We start from the raw sequence: 19,463 nt of genomic DNA on the forward strand, positions 1-19,463 counted from the left end.
TCATAGCTTGCTAAGTCATAGACTACTTAAATCTTAGCTAAGCTAGTATATTACAACATTATCCTAGGCCTATATAAGTCATTTTTGTGTATATGGAGCCAATAGTACTCGAAAATAACATTTGAGAAGGGCGTAAGGTATTTAAATATTTTAGTATTTTACAATTTAAAAATTACTGTATCTTGGAGCCGTTGCATCGTATCAAAAAGTGGTCAAAGACAAACTTGTAGGAAATTGGACGGGCTTTCTGATAAAAATACACTGAAACAAAAATACTTGCCACTTTTATGTCATTTTTCAATTTTTAAGTTTAAAAGTTAAATTTGAAGGTGATGTCACGATTTTTTTTCGCTCAAAATTTTTGAGGAAATAGCCTAAGATGTTACCAAAAGACTGACGAAAAATGCAGGATGGTATGTCTCTCCTGAAAAAATACAAAAATCATTTACTAAAACTGTTTTTTTGAAAAGTGGTCTAAACGTCAATTTTTTTAAAAACCGGTAGTGGGAATCGATTCCCCAGATAATTTTACATAAAAGTCTCCATATTGACCATTGTCCTATGTCCAATCCTTGGGAAGATACAGCGGTTTTAAAAATAAAAATGATGAAAAAATGGGTTTTTATATGGTTTTTGGCAATTTATATATGACAGACTTGGTTTTTCAGTCTCGGAAATATTTTTACCGGAAAGCTCGTCCAATTTCCCATAAGTTTGCCTTTGACAGCATTTCGATTGGATGTAAGGGCTTACAGATATAAGCTAAATTACATTGTTAATAACTGAAAAGGGAATATTTTTTCCAGTGTGGTAGAAACCTGGATAGTAAATTAGCTTACGTAAATATCAAAACGAGTCAAATCAAAAAGCTGTCACAGGCAAACTAATGGGAAATTGGACGAGCTTTCCGGTAAAAATATTTACGAGACTGAAAAACCAAGTCTGTCATATAGAAATTGCCAAAAACCATCAAAAAACCCATTTTTTCATCATTTTTATTTTTAAAACCGCTGTATCTTCCCAAGGATTGGACATAGGACAATGGTCAATATGGAGACTTTTATGTAAAATTGTCTGGGGAATCGATTCCCACTATGGGTTTTTGAAAATTTTGACGTTTAGACCACTTTTTAAAAAAAAACGTTTTAGTATCCTGCATTTTTCGTCAGTTTTTTGGTAACATCTTAGGCTATTTCCTCAAAAATTTTGAACGAAAAAAAATCGTGACAACACCTTTAAATTTAAGTTTTAGACTTAAAAATCGAAAAATCTCATAGAAGTGGCGTGTATTTTTGTTTCAGTGTATTTTTTTCAGAAAGCCCGTCCAATTTCCTACAAGTTTGTCTTTGACCACTTTTTGATACGCCGCAACGGCTTCGAGATACAGTAATTTTTAAATTGTAAAATACTAAAATATTTAAATACCTTACGCCCTTCTCAAATGTTATTTTCGAGTACTATTGGCTCCATATACACAAAAATGACTTATATAGGCCTAGGATAACATGTCTACAAAGTTTCATTGAAATCGCAGAGGGTCGGGTACAAAAGTACCAGGAAAATTCCTGATTTGAGCTGGAATTGCTCTAAAACTGTTTTTTTTTTAAGTGGTCTAAACGTCAAAATTTTCAAAAACCGATAGTGGGAATCGATTTCCTAGACAATTTTACATAAAAGTCTCCATATTGACCAGTGTGGTAGAAATCTGGATAGTAAATTATCTTACATAAATATTAAAACGAGTCAAATTGAAATGCTGTCAAAGGCAAACTTATGGGAAATTGGACGAGCTTTTCGGTAAAAATATTTTCGAGACTGAAAAATCAAGTCTGTCATATATAAAATGCAAAAAACCATCATCAATCGTGTCAAAATAAGAATTGAAGGAATTTTAAATAAATTAATTTTATTGAAACCATGTTTGCAACTTCATCTTTTCAATCAATTACAGGAAAACTGGCGTCCAGGGAACCATCCACATCAACCGGAAAGCGTCCTGCTACATCACCCAGGAGGACCACCACCAGCCTCTAATCACAGTGGAGGAAATGATGCACATGGCTTGCCAGCTTAAAATTAAAGGAAAGGCCAACTACGCCGAAACCATCACCGATGTGTTGTCCAACCTGAACCTGAACCACCGCCGGAACGTAACGGCGGATCGGTTGAGCGGTGGCGAACGGAAGCGACTTTCGATCGCACTCGAGATGGTGGCCAATCCGTCGATCTTTTTCCTGGACGAACCCACCAGCGGACTGGACGAGGTCACGGCGGCCGTCTGTGTTCGGTTGTTCCGCGATTTAGCGAAGCAAGGTCGGACGGTGGTTTGTACGATCCATCAACCGTCGGCCAGTATCTTTGCGTTGTTCGATCACATCTACGTGATTGCACGGGGCCAGTGCGTGTTCCAGGGAAATCCGAAGGCGGTGGTCCCGTTCCTGTCGCACATGCACATCGAGTGTCCCCGGCACTACAATCCGGCTGATTTCAGTAACTTATTCACCGCTGATGAAACTTAATCTTAATAAACTAATGATCTCCCCTTTTCCCCCCCTCCCGCGCAGTAATCGAGATCTGTGATAGCGAAACCCATGAGGTGATTGCCGCCATGTCGGAAGCCATGTACAATGGGAAGGCCATCTGTGCCAAGCTGCAACTGCCAACCTCTGCGGGAAATTCCACCTCCACAGCATCACCGGCCACCGAGGAAGACGACCAGCCCAGCTCACTGGAACCGGTGAGCGACTTTGTCATCAAGCCGCTTGTCACGTCGATGGTGCTGGAGCAGGCCCGGCCGCGGGTGTCCACGCTCGTTCAGAAGATGAAGCAAATCACCCGGTTTTTCCACAGTCCGCACGCCGTTTCCGGCTTCGTGCAGTTCTGGGTGCTGTTCCGGCTCATGTGGACCAAGATTGTGCGGAACCGGACGGTTCTGTGGATCCAGTTCCTGCACCACGTGATTTGTGGGATGTTTGTTGGTGAGTTTTTGGTCGATGTTTGTATGCGGGAATAAATAGAATAAAATGATCTTTTTCGATTTTAGGACTGATTTTCTTCAACTCCGCCAACGATGGAGCGCGGATGTTCGATCACCTCAAGTTTTGTTTAGGAATTTGTTTCTTCTTCTGTTACACACAAGTGATGGTTCCAATTTTAAGTTGTAAGTATTTTCAAGATCCCATGTATTTCAGATGTAAACGAAACCATTCTGAATCAATTTTCTGCATCGAAAAACTCTTCGGCAAAGTTGTAGAGGACATTCCAGAGCATCCGGATATGAGTCCGGTTTTGATATAGCATGAAACGTGGATTTGATAAATATCAAAATCCAAAAAAAATGGTTTTCTCCATATACATTTATATAGAAAATTAAATCGCTTAGCGCAAAGTAAGGACTGAACTAAACTTTGGGGAGTTGTTAAGGGCCATTTCGTCTAATACAACGTTGAAGGGAGATAACAAATGACTCAAGGGACCTTTCTAACATAGTTTCCATGAAGATCAGGGTAGGTAAACCATCACCATCGCACTATCATTGATGCATATTAAATATTACCGAAATTTTCGGTGCGTTCCTCGTCTCTTAAAATTTCTCTTCTCTTTCGCAGCCGAGTGATGGTCGGCTTGCTATCGCGAATATCGAAAGCCCATCACATCGACGAGAAATACCCTCTCGCTGGCTCCGATGGAACTATCGTTCTAACCGGAGAGGCACGCACACGAAATTGCTGTATACATACACTGGAGCTCACGCACACAAATGAACTCATTTCTACAGGGCTTACGGGCGAGAGAATTTCACGATTGCTGTTTCTCTTGCTTTTTGAGCGAGGGGACTGGCTGTGTGAGAGATTTTTTTCCGTCTTACGCATCGGTTTGTTCGTTGCTCGCTATTTCATCGGCGTCGTTTTCGCTTTGCTCTCTTGATGCAGTTTTGGGAGAACGCCAAAAATTTGATGATTTGAGCGAGGGACGATATCTAAAAGCCCTCGCCATCGGCGAGGAAACGAGTAAATACCATCCCTGATGAAGATAGACCACTTTTATACAGTCGTCAGCTCTAGCCGCGAGCGGTCGTCTCTCGAGCTAGTCATCGCATTTCGCGCGCGTTTTCTGACGGTGATTTGTTTACCTTCGCCGTCGGCCATGGCGGGGGCCGCGAAAGCGGAAAGTGAGTGGACGGAACAAAGGACCAAGGAGGGGAAGTTGTTTTACTGGAACAGCGTTACCAAGGAGAGTGTGTGGAGAAACCGGACGGGTTTCAGGCAGAGAAGCAGCCGGCAACGGACAAGAAGCTGGAGAAGTCTTCAGAACCGGGTCACCCAACCCCGCGCGTTCGCAAGTACCATGAGTGATGCGGATTGCGGCGGACTTGGAAAAGCACTACTCAGGCGTGACAGAAGTGACGAAGCTCCACCGGAACAAGCTACGAGTTGCTCTCAACAACGCGAAGGAGGCGAACGGAATTGTTTGTGACCCGAAATTCTGCGTCGAATACCGAGTCTGGATTCCAGCGCGTTCGGTGGAGATCGACGGTGTGGTCAGTGAAGATCATCTTACGGTGCAACAAGTGTTGAAGGGAGTTGGCCTCTTCAAAAGAAAGAACCTTCCGACGGTCCAGGTCATTGAGGTGAGGCAGATGGGCAATTCTGATGGCGAGGGGGAGAACAAGAAGTTCGTTCCAACGAACTCGTACCGAGTAACTTTTGCTGGCACAGCATTGCCCGACTATCTGGAAATCGGCAACGTGCTCCGCCTGCCAGTTCGCTTGTATTACCCAAAAGTTATGAGCTGCAGCAACTGCCAAAAGCTGGGGCACACCAAGGCTTTTTGCAACAACAAAACGATTTGCGGCAAGTGCGGAGAAAATCACCAGACTGACCAGTGCAAAGCATTGCCAACTAAGTGCTTGATTTGTGGAGGAGCAGTGCACGAAACTCGGTGCTGTCCGAAGTACCAGGAGCGGTCGGACAAGTTGAAGCAGGAGATAACTAAGCGATCCAAGCGGTCTTTTGCAGAGATCGTGAAGACCAGCAAAGTCGAGAACCACTACGCCGTCCTTGCGGAAGAAGACCCACAATCGGAGGAGGAAGCCACCGAAGAAGAACTCGTCTATTCTACACCAGGAGGAGGCCCAAAACGAAAAAAGAAAATCAAGAAGAAATCCAGCAAAACACAGAGTGCGAAAACCGGAAATCAACCAACAGAAACTCGTCAGCCACAACCGGGAGCGGCAGCATTCAACCGTATGTTTCCTCCAGTCTCAACCACCAAGCCGGGGCCTGCTGTTTCGAGGCAGAATGGGCAGCCTGAAGACTACCGAATACCGTTTTCCAAAATTTTGGAAATGGTTCTGACGGTTTTGAGTGAACCAACCAGATTGCTTCTCGAGCCGTTGATACCTTTCTTCAAGGAAGTCGCCAAGAACCTCGCAGTGAACTCGGCGTTGTCCACAGTTATTTTGTTTGATGTTTAATTGTTTTTAGAATTAACTTCAAAATGTAGATTCCCGGTCCTAACTTGGTCTCAGCACCTAAAAGGACCTAATAAAAATAAGTTTGTGAAAAAAAAATAGACCACTTTTATAACAATAGTAACATACCAAAACAAATATTTTTGAAAATAATGTTAATATGTTGTAATAAGACATTATTTTTACAAATAAGCATCAAAACAACTAAAAAAATCATCTAATGTTGCAATTAACGTGATTAGTGAAGCTACCAGGAGTGAAATAACCAATTTAGCTCAAATTTCGTATTTTTCATTAAAAAGTGGAATTCGCTATGGTTTTCTGGAATAAAACTAATAAAATTTATTGTTTTTTTTTCTGATAGTTATTTTCAACCAAACTGCATTGTTAACTGATAATTGACAAAATTACATATGGGAAGGACTTGATTTGAGCGACAGAAGACTTCTACGCATAATAGGGTTTTAAAGCCCTACACACCAATTTCTCATTACTGAATTCAGTTAAATTTTCTGAAATCTGCACTACTGAAATTTTCAGTAAATGAAATATTAACTGAAAACAAACATCAGAATTTGCTGTTTATGTAATTTTTTATGTACAACGTTAAAAAACACGATTAAAAACCATTTCTCATTGTATTGCAAAAAAAAAAAAAAATACAAGACAAGGGCCGTGAAGTGATTTTTTTTAATTGATTTAAAATCCATTTTAAATCCTTTGCGGTCGTACAAAGTGTCATTGTACTCAGAAAAATAAGCTTTATCTTAGTGAACATTAACTTAACTTAAGCTTAACTTTAGGACCCAATTGTTCATGGAATCATTAGTTTTACGATGCATTAGAGGTACAGCATTTAATTCCAGTGTGCCTCTATCAGCACTTTGACATTTAATTACAGCTCACTAAGAGCGTTTTCAACTGAAATCGAGTGATAAATAGATCAAATAAAAGTGAGCAAGCAAGTTTCTATCAAATGTTTTGCAAAATTAATTGTTTAAATAGTGAAAATCAGCTAATTGGATGGAGTTAGGAGCTAGTGCTTAACCTGCCAAAGATACGAGAGTTTCCCCCCTGTAAATACCTGTTCACGGAGATAAAAAAAAGTACCAAATTCCAAAATTCTAGTCTGCCTCCTTTCCTTATTTAGTTATTGGGTTTTTCTGAATACCGAATAAGGAAAGGAGGCAAAATTCGCGATTTTCTCAAGAAGCTATTAGACTATGCAAAGAAATGCTAATTGCATTTCTTTGCATAGTCTAATAGCTTCTTGAGAAAATCGCGAATTTTGCCTCCTTTCCTTATTCGGTATTCCAAAAAACCCAATAACTAAATAAGGAAATATCAGCCTGCATACATTTTCTTTGGCACAAGTTTGCGACAAACTATCAAAGGGAACGTTTTTTATTACGTAAGTAAGTCGAATTTCAAAATGCATTTTAAACCCTTTGTGGTCGAACAAAAAGTCATCTTAGACATAAATAATCTTTATCGTTGTGAACAATAATATCAGAAATCTAAGCCTAATTTTAGGACCCAATTGCCGAACAAACAGTTTATTCCGCTCGCTTTACATTGAGTGCGAGCAGAAAGAAGTGCTTGCTTACACCCAAGGTTAGGTCTTTTTGAAATGTCAACCTATAAATAGGTACTGATTTATAATTCCTACACCCTTACCAAAATCATGATTTCTTGAGTTCAATATCCCACTTTTTCATACGATATTTTGCGTTCAGGTACTACAACCATAAAAATTGTTATAAGGGTTGAAAAACACATTCAGAAAGCACCCTGCGTATCAACCTTGTTGGTTTATTGTTACCTCTTTCATGGAGACGCACGGTTTTACATTCAGATATTAATAAATATTTTCTTTCTTACAGATCCTCGCGAGGTCAAGCTGGTCAAGAAAGAGTGCTTTAACCGGTGGTACGGACTGTTCCCGTACTATCTGGCGCTCACCCTATCCCGACTACCCGTGCAAGTGTTCCTCAACGTGATCTTCACCCTGATCGTGTACTGGCTGGCTGGCCTTCCGGCCGAACTGTTCCGTTACGCGCTGTTTACCCTGGTCGGGTTGATCGTATCGCTGTGCGCGGAGGGCTTTGGACTGATGATCGGCGCTACGTTCAATGTGATGGTGAGATTTTTGAACGTTTTTTTGGGAGTTGGAAGATTAATTGTGTGTTTTTTTTTCTAATTTCAGAATGGATCCGCGATTGGTCCGCTCACGATCGCCCCCTTCCTCGGGCTGGCCATTTACGGGTTCGACTTTGCGCCGCAGATTCCGGTCATCATGCAGTGGCTGATGCGGGTGTCCTTTATCCGCGGCGGCATCGTGTCCGTCGTGCTGGTCGTGTTCGGTTACGACCGGCAGCGGCTCGATTGCAACGAAATGTACTGTCACTTTGACGACCCGAAGGTTCTGCTGCACTACGTGCGGATAGACAACACGAATCTCCTCTTCGAGCTGAGCATCCTGATTTCGATGACGCTGTTCTACCGACTGCTGTGCTACCTCAGCCTCAGGAGACGATTCTACAAGTGAAGCGTGCAGAACTGAGCAGTGCAACAATTCAATGACCCAAATGTGATCAAATTTTAGCTAGTATAGAGAAACGTAGGAATAGGAAGAAACACCGTTTTTACTCGGGTAACGTTTTTAGGAAGGTAGCCGTAACCGTTTTAAGCAATAGCATTAGAGCAGTAACATTCCAAGAGGGCAAAACTGAGGTAGCAGCACAGTTCGTTTTCTTTTAGGACCAAAAAAAATAGCATGACAAAACAGCAAATTTTTAAGGTAGTTTCATTGTACTTATACAAAGTTTTATTGAACAATCGAAATAAACCTCTTTTTTCCTTCACAAAAAAAACTTCAACCAAGTTCTATATCACTTCACTTCTTATTCCCTCCACCCATCTTTTCCTTGCGTTTCTTGACGTGCTTCTTGACCTTGGTTTTCCGCTTCTCGGCCTTGTCGTCCTTGACGGCCTTCTTGCGCGCTTTGCGCTCCTCGGCCGTTTCGTTCTTCCCCCGGGCTGCAGTGGTGGAGGATTTCTTCGCTTTGCCGTCTCCGTCGTCTTCGCCGTCGGAGGAGCTGTTGTCGTCGCCACTTTCGCTGCCCTCGGCCGCCGATGAAGCGGGATCTGTGAAAAATGGTTTGGTTTGTTAACATTCCAACGCCCAAGGCTCCAAAAAATTTGGAACGGTAACTTCAACTCAATGGTTCTCGGGCATAACTCAACCAATCAAGATGATTCTTCTTTCCAGTGATTTGTTAGGATGTCTAGATGATTTTAGAACTTTGCAGAACTTAATTTGATCAAATCTGTAATTTTTGCGATCAAAAACATCGTTCCAACTTTTTTTCGCGCGTAAAAAAAATCGCCAAAAATTCCGCAGAGGCAGTTGTTTTAAAAAATGTGGAATGATGTTTTCGGTCGCAGAAAATACAGATTTGATCAAATCAAGTTCTGCAAAATTTTAGGATCATCTAGACATAATTACAAATCACTGGAAGCAACTTGAGTAACGCCCGAGAACCAGCGAGTTGAAGTTATACCGTCCCACCTTTTTTGGGAGGCTTGGGCCTCCGTGTAAGTTGGACATGCGTTGGGCGTTGGGCATTTTGAAAGCTGCACCAAAACTCACCATTCTGCAAAATTTCCGGATTCTCCGCCACCTGCAGGTTCGCATCAAGCCCCGTGATGGTCTTGTACACCAGCTCGTCCTTGTTCGTCTTCCCAAAGATATCCCGCTCGATGTCGTACACATCGTGCAACGTTTTCGGAATGAAAATCTGCTTGAAAACCGCCTCCTCCAACTTTTGCTGCTCCGTGAACTCATCGAAGCTTCGATTTGCAATCTTTTCCGACATTTTCTCCAAACACTCCTCCATGTTCTCCTCGGTGATGGTCGGATCGGTGATGAAATCGAACAGCTCCTTCACCGTCATCGTCGACACGTCCTTCTTCCGGAAAAAGTCGGTAATGTTGGTGCAATCTTTGCGGAGGAATTCCAGCGCGTGCGGGTGCTCGTGCTCCACCGACTGGGACACGTCGATGATGACGATCTTGCCCTCGTGATAGAGCAGATTGAACTCGGACAAATCCGCATGCACCAGTTTGCACTTGCTGTACATGGTCCACATCATTTCGACCGCGTCTCGGTAAAGTTCGCGAGCTTTGGAGCCGCTCAGTTCGACGTCCTTCAGCTTCGGGGCTGGCCAACCGTCCTTTCCGATGAATTCCATAACGAGGACGTGACTACGGAGCAAGATTGGTTCCGGAACGGGGAGATTGCACTTCTTCATCCGTACCAAGTTGCGCATTTCCTTTTCGGCCCAAGTGCGGACCATTTTGCGGGGGTTGTGCTTGCTGTAACCGTGACGGAAGCGGAACTCACCGGTGACGTACTTGTCACGATCTTTAAAGATCAAGATGGAAGTCTTGAAGATCTTAATCGCGTAATCCATGCCGGTCTTGGCCGTCGCGTGATACACGTTAGCTTCCTTTCCTGTCGAGATGCACCCGTTAATCTCACAGATCATGTCGCGGTTCAGCAGCTTAAACAGAATCATCCTGGTCCTGGGATCCATGACCTGCTCAGCAGTAGCCCGATCTTGCTTGTCCTTACTCCTCAACCGGTCGCTCTCCGTCTTCCGCTGGTTCTCGATCAACGTATTCTTGGCATGATTCGGCAGCGCCAGCGGTCCCTCGTACTTCTCAACATTGATCTTGTTGGTAAACTTCTTAAACAACGCATCGGCCGGTTGAAAGTTGGATACCTTCTGGCTGGAACCCTGAACGTTCGTGTGGGACTGCTGCACATTTGCCTGCTGGTTCTTCCGCACGTTGTCCACATCCAAGCAGTAATACTCCCCGTCACTGTCGTCACTGTAATCCTCCTCTTCGTCATCAAACGGCTGATTCTCCGACCGATACCGAGAGTTGCCAAACAAGGCATCGGCGATGGCGACTTCGGTGGTCACAACCGGTGCGACGGGTTCCGGATCAGGAAGCTCAACCTTCTTCAGGGAGATGATGTTCAGCGACTGGCTGACGTCCCCCACCGCGTCCTCAAACTGGGCGGCACTCATTTTGTTTAATTTTTCGGACCACTAATAACTTTTAACTTGATTTTAAAACTTAAAAATTCGTAAAACTGCTCATCGCGAAAATTCACGTTTTGTTTTGAAAATCGCGCACGAGGTTTTGTTATTCTGGGCCGAGATCTGTCAGATTCTAGTACCGATTGGAAATTAGCACTGAGAAAAATGAACATCCCTATCAATTTTGACATCAGTAATCTAGTACTGCAGCAAAGACCGGTGTTGTTTTTGCTTCTCACTTCCACCTTGCTTCGTAAACAAAGACACGCGTGTTCAAATTGCTTTACATCGGTTTGATGTAGTTTTTTTCCCAAAAAATCAATTAAAGTTGATTCAAACAAAAAGCTTTGCTAATTATTTAAGCAGCAACAACATAAGTGCAACATGTTTGTGCTGGCCGAGCTAAAAGACACGGTGCGGATTGCCCCGGAATTGTTCAATCTCAAACTTCCAGAAGCCATCAAGGATGAAGTCAACAGAAAATTGGCTAACAAGGTAAGTAATTTATTTCTAATTATAAAAGATTTTACCACGTTCGTGGTTTTACATTATTATAGAAAATTTTCTATTGTCGATATCTCAGACACTAATTTTCAGTGTTAAAACATGAAATATTCGTGAAATTTTCCGATCTTTTCGAAAGCAGTATACATAAAAAAATTGAGTCAAGTCTAACATTTCAAAAGGGCAAAACATTCAATGTTACACCCTCTTGAATTGTTAGTCTTGATAAAAAAATGTCAGCAAATTGTTTCGGAAAAGATCGGAAAATTTTAAGCAGAGTTCCCAAATGAACCGGTTAGGCTAGGTTCACCTATAAAGTTGGTTCGGCTTAAGCCTCCCTTTGTGGTTCAATCCTGGTTCAGTGAACCATGAACCATGGCTTAAGCCAGGCTAACCAGGCTAATAAAAACCATAGGAATAATGCACTGTGTAACAAATCTTACAGTGTAGCAATGTTACAATGTAACATTTATTACACCGTAACATTCGTTACACCGCATCATTCGTTACACCGTTACATTCGTTACACCGTAATATCGTTACACCGTAACATTCGTTACACCGTAAAATTCGTTACACCGTAACATTGTTACACCGTAACATTGTTACACCGTAACATGCATTATACCACAACATTGGGCTTTAGAATAGATTTAGACCAACTGTAAGGCAAGGGTCTTATAAAGGTCGTCAAATAACATCACCACACCGAAAACGTTTGAATTCATTGCATTTTTCGAATTATGAGCAAAAATGTAAATTTATTGACAAAACCACGCAAATGTTGTTTATTTCGAGGTTCTTAAATAAGCTTTCTCGAAAGTTAGATTGTTTGAAAAAGTTTGTTCAATGTTTATAATGTTACCAGGAGCTATTACGAAGGTAATCAAACAACAACGGAACCTTGAAATCATTTAGAGGCTTGGTGGTGGAAGTGTTAAATTAAAATCCACTTGGGGGCAGAATGGACCACCCTTTTCCTGCCTTATAAAAACAATCAAAAGTTACGAAATTTGAGCTAAATGGATTATTTCACTCCTGGTAGCTTCACAAATCACGTTTAATGCAACATTAGTTGATTTTTTAGTTGTTTTGATGCTTATTTGTAAAAATAGTGTCTTATTTCAACATATTAAAACTATTTTCAAAAATGTTTGTTTTGGTAAGTGACTATTTTTATAAAAGTGGTCTAACTTCATGGAAACTATGTTAGAAAGGTCCCTTTAATCATTTATTATCTCCCTTCAACGTTTTATTAGACAAAATGGCTTGTTTTTCTATTCTGCCCCGCAGGGTGGCCCATTCTGCCCCGCACCCAGGAAAAGTAGCCGAAAAAAACTTTTTTTAAAAGTGGCTCAAAAATAGTTTAAGCTAAAAATTTTCATCAACCAAGTATACAACATTGAAGGGAACATCCCAAAGCATAAGCCTACTACACTGAATTCATAAATTTGTATGTTTTTCCATGGTTTTGGCGCATTTTACTTAGGCGGGCCCTCTGCCCCCCTGCCACTACTTCTCAAAAATCTCTTCATCTATTTTATACGCAGTAACGTCAGTAACTATGCAACTTCAGTAACGCCAGTAACAAGGAACCTCTCATGAAAATAGAAACAAGAACATAAACGATTAATCAAGAACAGAAAACACTAACCACAAACAGTAAATCCAATTAAAATTCGCAACAGCAACACAAAAAGCACACGTCATGCCACAAAGCAGAAAAAGTAAATAGTAAATTTGCCGAACCCGAATTTTGACAGGAGCCTAAAATGTCAAATTTTGAATGAAAAGCTACCGAAAAATTTAAATTTTAGGAATTTAATTGAGATATTTCTTATATTAACCCTGCCAGGTCCTCCTGAACGTCGGCCTCTGCATCGCCCTCAAGGACATCGTCAAACTTGGAGACTCCATAATCCTGCCCGGCGATGGCGCCTCCCACACCGAGGTCAACTTCCGGTACATCGTGTTCCGCCCGATGATCGGTGACGTCATCACGGGGAAAATCCGCAGCTGCAGCCGCGAGGGCGTCCACGTGACGCTCGGCTTTTTCGACGACATCCTAATCCCACCCTCAGCGCTGCAGCATCCTTCGCGCTTTGAGGAGGCAGAACAGGCGTGGGTGTGGGAGTATCCGCTGGAGGACGGCAAGAAGCACGACCTGTACATGGACATTGGCGAGAGTATCAAGTTTCGCGTTTCGGGGGAAGTTTTCGAGGAGAGTTCACCGATTGGTCCGCCCGACCAGGAGGTGGCGGGATCGGGGACGGCGTCCAGCACGAGCACAAGTGCGACTACGGCGGATGCCAACAAGACGCCGTACCGGATCATGGCCGCCATCAACGAGTCGGGACTGGGACTGCTGTCGTGGTGGGTCACGCAATCCCAGGAGGAGGAAGGCGACGAGGAAGAACAAGAAGGCGAAGAAGACGGAGGCGAAGAAATGGAAGAAGATGAATAAAACTACGGGGGCGGATGTTTCCTTAATATCAGCTTTCTGGTTTTGTTGTAATTTTACTTCTTCTTTTTTGTCATATAATAGTTATTGTAATATAGAGTACTATTTATTACATTTCTTGGAAATATTCGCTTTTTGTGAGTGTGTGTTTTCTTCTTCTTCTTTTGTTATCGTAAGTTTTTCCTCTCAAAAAACGCTAGTATTAGCAAAAAGTGGAGCGCGGGGAATGGGGATGAGTTTGTGGTGTGGTGAGAAGTTACCATCTGCACTGGGAGACGAATTGTGTTTCTGTGTTTTGGTTAGTAGGTGATGGTTCGAGAAAAGCCTATTAAATGGGGATTACAGTATCATGTGTGAGTGAGTGAACGAGTCTAGAGTGAAAGAGAGAGTGTCTAAGTTTTGCCGTGGGTGAAGGTGTGTTTCCGGGGGGAGGAATTGGTTTTTTTGCATGCAGATTTTTGTTTCACTTTTTTAAAATAGCGACGACTATTCTTCCTAGGAGCTCGAAAAATCAGTCAGACATGGGCGGTCTTTTTTTTACTTATTCAACGAGTAAGCAATTCTCGAGGATTTCAGCCATTTGAAAAGCTTCTTTTTTATTTGGACGAAACTTAGTTGACACGTTTTTATAAAACTCCAGAGGATACATTTGCATCTTTGGTTGACTCTTTCAAATTTTGATACCGTAAACTGGGGTGACTTTGATGGGTTTTTCAAATGTAAAAGGGATCCAGCAAAAAAAAAACCCGTGATGGTTGCAAGCAAACCCCTTATGTTTATATATCATTTTTTGTAATTGTCTACTCACAACAATGTAGAGCATAGCTGCCGATAATTGAAAATTCGGCTATTATGCCAAATCAAGTATTCCGAGAAAAACGCGTTTTAGTGTTTGTCACAAAATCTCCGTCAAGGCTATTTCCCATAAGAGTGGCATATTAGCCGTTTGGTTTTTCGCATCGGCAGCCAAGTTTGAACTCTATTTCAGTAAAATTCAAGTTCCAGAAGATGCGTTGGAACATCCTCTACCACCTGGTGCTAATATCTCGTTTTTGTCAAAAGTGGATATTAGCTGTTTTTTCAATGGTGGGCAGATAGTTACACTCTAACTTTGCAAAGTTACAAAAAAACGAAACTTCAATTGGAAAAAAAATGTTCTAAATGTAAAAATAACCATTTTTAGTTATTGCTGATTCCAAAAGTACATTAAATTTCTTTTGAAATGATATGTCCCAAGTTTTTTACAGTTCAGTAGCGAAAAACGATACAATTTTTAAATAGTAGTTTATGCAACAAGTTGCGAAAAGAGGATTTTTTCAGCACGAGTCGTACATTTATCCAACGAGGTTCACCGAGTTGGATAAATACGACGAGTGCTGAACAATCAAGATTTGCAACGAGTTCGATACAACATTTTTTTGAAAAGTGTTGCTATTCGATTTTGTTATTTTTGGTACAGAAACGTAGGCTATTTCGTCGTTCAAGAATGACAGGAAAAGTAAGTAGTTCCACGACAGAATTAAAAAAAAAATTTTTTTGCATTTTTATCGATGAAAATACAATTTATTTGAAATCCTGAAATTTCCATACATTAAACAATTAACGCTGCAAATTATTGAAAAACACGTCATTTTTAGAATGTTCAAAAATTGATCGTACCACCTTCTGTCACAAGGTGGAGCTCGGATTCGTTATTGGGGACAAAAGTTACCCCTAAGGACAAAGTTTCACGCAAATCGAAGGGGATTCGGGAACTTTTCGCGATTTTGCGTGAGTTGGCGGAGAATTTCCCATTGAGAAAGTCATAACTTTTTGAGAGTATGTAAAAAAATCCCAACTTCCAGAATTTTAGATTTTTTTATACTAACTCTTAAAACAATTTATTGCCATTCCATTCGAATGTAATTCTCATTTTCATTGTGCAAACTTTCTTCACAATTAATTTATTAATAAAGTCCTTACAACATTTCAAAATTTATATAGTTTCAAAATATACTGTTTTTTCAAAACTTTTGTTGTACACATAGTAAAACCCTAAATATGATTATTTAGGCCTGAAGTTCCAAAATGCTGTTTTTTTCAGCACGAGTCGTCCATTATCTAACGGGACTCTTCCGAGTGTATAAACACGAAGTGTTCTGATAAGTTTTGCAACGAGTTGAACTCAACTTATTTTAAAATTCTGGAAAACACCATTTGAATTGGATTTTTTTCCAATTGAATGTTATTTGCCGTCAAGGTAGGTCTAAATCTAAAACAGTTTTGAAATGTAATAGTTAACGATACAAGTGCTGAATTTTTAACTTTTCAGGAGTCAAATGAGTGTTATAATGAACTTTCAGCAAGAAGAAAAGGGCCGTTTCGTCACTAAAGAATTTTTCCAGCAGGTAGCGTAAGTATTTCCAGAATGGAATTGAAACATTTTTTTTAACATTTTACATTTTACAAACATTTTCCCAACATTCTTCAAAAATCATGACAGTTCAAATGATTCAAAAATAAAGAAAAATGATTTTTTTCGTAAAATAGGTTCTTTTATCTAGTTTCATAACTGTGGTATAAAAATGCATGAAAATCGAATCGAATTCATAAAGCTTAAGGTGGAATGGGAAGGCAGCGCCATATTGACACCACGACTCGAGTTTTTTGAAGCACCTTTATGGAAAATGCCGTAACTTACGAAGTTCTGTTTTTTGCAGACGCTATTTTACGCATAATTGTCCCATGTCATTTTTAAACGTTTCTGACTTTTTATCATTTTTCAGTTTAGTTTTACGTATACTTTCCGAAAAATACATAAAATCTAGTACTTTGTTAAGAAAATCATTGAAAACAACACCAAGTCTGTTTGTCCCATCGTTGAACTTCTACGCATAATTGTCCCACCAAGTATGTTCTATTATTTACGAAATCATGAGTTATACGAAACCTTTTATCTTGTTTACCTGTTTATTTGCAAGAAGATTACAACTAAGGGTGCTTAAATGTTAACCGGGTGATTAGGGACTTATAGGGCGCATAGGGACCCACGAGACAATTATGCGTAGAAACACAGAAATCGATCGAAAAATTTCAATCGCGTTTTTCTCAGTTGCCCTTTTTTGAACATGGGAAAATTGTGCGTAGAACGGCAGTAAATAGGTCGGTAGTAAGCAATCTGTCGATTCACAATTTGATTCAGACGAACAGAAGTTTTCCAAGAATTGGCGTACGTTTCACATGATCGAAACTCTAGACCGGGTTGCCAGATTTTCAAATACCTTAAAAAATTAAAAAATAAGTTTCAAATTATGGCTCACAGGACAAAACAAAACGTGATGTTCATTCGATTTATTATATAAATCCAATTTGGAAAATTAACTGAAGATCTGGCAACCAGGTCATGCTAGATGTCATGGATTTTAATGAAAATGTGAGCTAAGTTCGCAGTGAAATACTTCAGTTGCTTCAACACTGTTGAACATTGTAACATTTTTTTGCAGTTACTAGAGTATGTTTGTGTAAAAAATAATATTCAGATTTATAAAAATGAACCAAAGACGCAAAAGGTTACTTCCGATCATTTAATTGGGACGAATGTTTCACCCAAAATAAAACTTACATGTTTAAAAAGGCTGATTCCAGCAAGAATTGCTCACATGTGATTTTTTGATTTACTCTGTTTTGAAATTGGAACATGGTCTCCCGTTGCGTCTAGCCAACATTACAATAACTCTTCTTTCTTGCTGTCATTTTTATTCGACCGCGTCAGCTATTTGGGGGGAGGGCTTAGTATAACTAGCGAGCGCTTACTATAGTTTCATTTGTTGTTTGCTAATTTATAGTTAGGATCGCATTTATACTGGTAAGAAAACTTTTTTGTTAAGGACTTTTTTTGTTCACTGCGCTTTTTCTTCTTTCTCGTCTATTTTTTTTAATTATAATTTTACTTTTAATAGGACTCTACAATATACGTTCAACAAGTGGCTTCGTTTCGCTTACATTTAAAAAATATGTACAACATATTCTGTTTTTTTTTCTGCCGTTAATTTCAGCGCTTCCAACACTTTACAGTAGGGTAATGTATCATAACAATTTTTTTTTTTGTTTTGTTTGTGGGGGGAGGGTTTTTTCCTTAGTTTAGCGTTTTTGTTTGTTTGTTTTTTGGTAATATTACTAACCGTGATTAGTTTTGTTTTAATAAACTATGTTTCTCTTAGTATGATTTGATTAAAACGACTCACAAAATTCGACTTCGACACACGCTGCACAAATTGCACTCTCGTCAAAAATGGTCACAAACGAGTTTGAGGGAAAAGGGGGACGACGAAAAATCACTTCTATAAGCTAGCTCAACGGAAACTAATCTCGAGGGGGCTTTTTTTACGACATATTTTTGTTTATATCTACACAGCCATTATCGCATTAGTAGTGTGTACACCAATCGTCACGCAAATTCGTAGAAACAGCTTGAAACATGTAGACACTTTGCTTGAAGTTGCTTGAAATGGTTTTTTCTTGTCTTCCAATGAACACCTTACATCCTTACATCGACTTCCGTACAACAGATCCAATGAAGACCATCGAAGTGTGACATCTTTTTGTATGGAGAAAAGAAGGGTTTGGTTACTGTCCGGACAAGAAAGACGGAACAATGATGGGTTCATTATCGCGAAAGCTGCTCAGAGGTTCAAAGCTGGAAGCACGGCCGGGCCACAGTAATCAAAGGCATCGTCCTAATTTAATTAGCTTTCTACTGGACTGGGGAGAGGAGAGACATTGTTACAGCAGAGTGTCACTATTAGAAAGGGCGTGACAGAAGGCTCATTAGTGAAGATTCTTGAGAGTTGGGAATTCTTCAGTGTCAGGCAGTTGAGACTAGCGCGTATTCAGAGAGCTGGCACGTGGTCAGGGTCATTGATAAGTTATATCCATCTTCATTTGGCATCATTAATAATTTCAAACGAAAAAACATCGTCTTGCAAATCTGGAAATAAAAAAAATCTACCCTTTCTTCGTGTCTGCTCAAGTCTCACATTAAACAATTGTTATAGACTGTATAAAATAGAGTCGCGAAGTGGTGGGTAAACAATTTCTGCTGGTACCATCCTACTCACCCTCTACTGATTGATTGCCACGTGGGTGCTGGGGATCGGAAAACGAACTTTCACGCCAGCCAATCAATTATAACGATTCCCTCCTTCAACGTGAATCCCACGTGCGCGCTCGCGCTTCTCCGAAGACTATAATTGTACGGATCTAATTTGCCTGTCTGAGTACAAGCTGTGCGGATTAGCGCTTGTTAGGATGTCTCTCTTTGCTTCTAGAAGTGGAAATAGAGGGGGTTGGGGTTGAGGGGATCACACAATTATCCAAAGTGGCAACGGTGGCATTAAAAGTAATCTGTCTCTTCATTTGCTTAGCGTAACGCGGGCTTTTCTTCATTATGCTTAATTTGTCAACTTATTTGTAATCACTTGCAAAACGGCTTTAAGTAAACACGCCTCAGGTAAATGTTTGCTTTTCTCTCTATACAAATTTGCCTTGCTCTGCTCTCTTCCTCGAGTTGGGAGCGGGGGGGTGGACACAACAGTAGCTTGGGGGACCAACCAGCCTTAACAACAACCGGATCATTATTCGATCAGCAAACAGCGCGGCAAGTGCTCCCGCAGGTAGTCGAACAGCTCCTGGGACGCGCCCGGACAGTTGGTCAGCTCCAGTTCCTGCAGGTGGCGCAGCTGAATCAGGCTGGACAGGCCGGACGAGGTGAGCAGGGGGCAGCCGGCCAGCGACAGCACCTGCAGGTTCCGCATCGAGCACAGGTGCTGCAGGCCAAAGTCCCGGATTTGGGTGCACCAGCGCAGAAACAGCGCCGACAGGGACAGCATCGTCGAGATGTAACCGACGCCGATGTCGGTTATGTGGACGCAGCTGG

At 41.0% G+C, this 19,463-nt stretch overlaps 4 protein-coding genes across 4 annotated transcripts in view; 2 read left to right on the forward strand and 2 right to left on the reverse strand.

Annotated features, from left to right (window-relative positions):
* Window positions 1-8,362, forward strand: part of LOC120418006 (ATP-binding cassette subfamily G member 4) — a 70,017-nt gene extending 61,655 nt beyond the window's left edge. Inside the window, exons 4-8 of the mRNA XM_039580250.2 lie at window positions 1,952-2,490; window positions 2,565-2,978; window positions 3,044-3,160; window positions 7,357-7,613; window positions 7,680-8,362. Of these exons, the coding sequence (XP_039436184.1) occupies window positions 1,952-2,490; window positions 2,565-2,978; window positions 3,044-3,160; window positions 7,357-7,613; window positions 7,680-8,021 (1,669 nt within the window). The 3' untranslated portion in view covers window positions 8,022-8,362. The remainder of the gene's footprint in view (window positions 1-1,951; window positions 2,491-2,564; window positions 2,979-3,043; window positions 3,161-7,356; window positions 7,614-7,679) is intronic.
* On the reverse strand, window positions 8,145-10,702 carry LOC120418007 (serine/threonine-protein kinase RIO1). Its single transcript, XM_039580251.2, has 2 exons — window positions 9,126-10,702; window positions 8,145-8,620 (listed from the first exon to the last, which is right to left on the reverse strand). The coding sequence occupies exons 1-2, from the start codon at window positions 10,570-10,572 to the stop codon at window positions 8,370-8,372; spliced, it is 1,698 nt and encodes a 565-aa protein (XP_039436185.1). The 5' UTR covers window positions 10,573-10,702; the 3' UTR covers window positions 8,145-8,369.
* Window positions 10,703-10,833: 131 nt separating this feature from the next.
* Window positions 10,834-13,603, forward strand: LOC120418009 (DNA-directed RNA polymerase III subunit RPC8). Its single transcript, XM_039580253.2, has 2 exons — window positions 10,834-11,079; window positions 12,944-13,603. Exons 1-2 carry the CDS (start codon window positions 10,969-10,971, stop codon window positions 13,550-13,552), a joined length of 720 nt encoding a protein of 239 aa, XP_039436187.1. The 5' UTR covers window positions 10,834-10,968; the 3' UTR covers window positions 13,553-13,603.
* LOC120417971 (F-box/LRR-repeat protein 16) overlaps window positions 13,565-19,463 on the reverse strand; it is a 107,279-nt gene continuing 101,380 nt past the window's right edge. Inside the window, exon 6 of the mRNA XM_039580210.2 lies at window positions 13,565-19,459. Within this exon, the coding sequence (XP_039436144.1) occupies window positions 19,162-19,459 (298 nt within the window). The 3' untranslated portion in view covers window positions 13,565-19,161. The remainder of the gene's footprint in view (window positions 19,460-19,463) is intronic.

This window comes from Culex pipiens, chromosome 2, assembly GCF_016801865.2.
Source record: "Culex pipiens pallens isolate TS chromosome 2, TS_CPP_V2, whole genome shotgun sequence".
Lineage (NCBI taxonomy): Eukaryota > Metazoa > Arthropoda > Insecta > Diptera > Culicidae > Culex > Culex pipiens.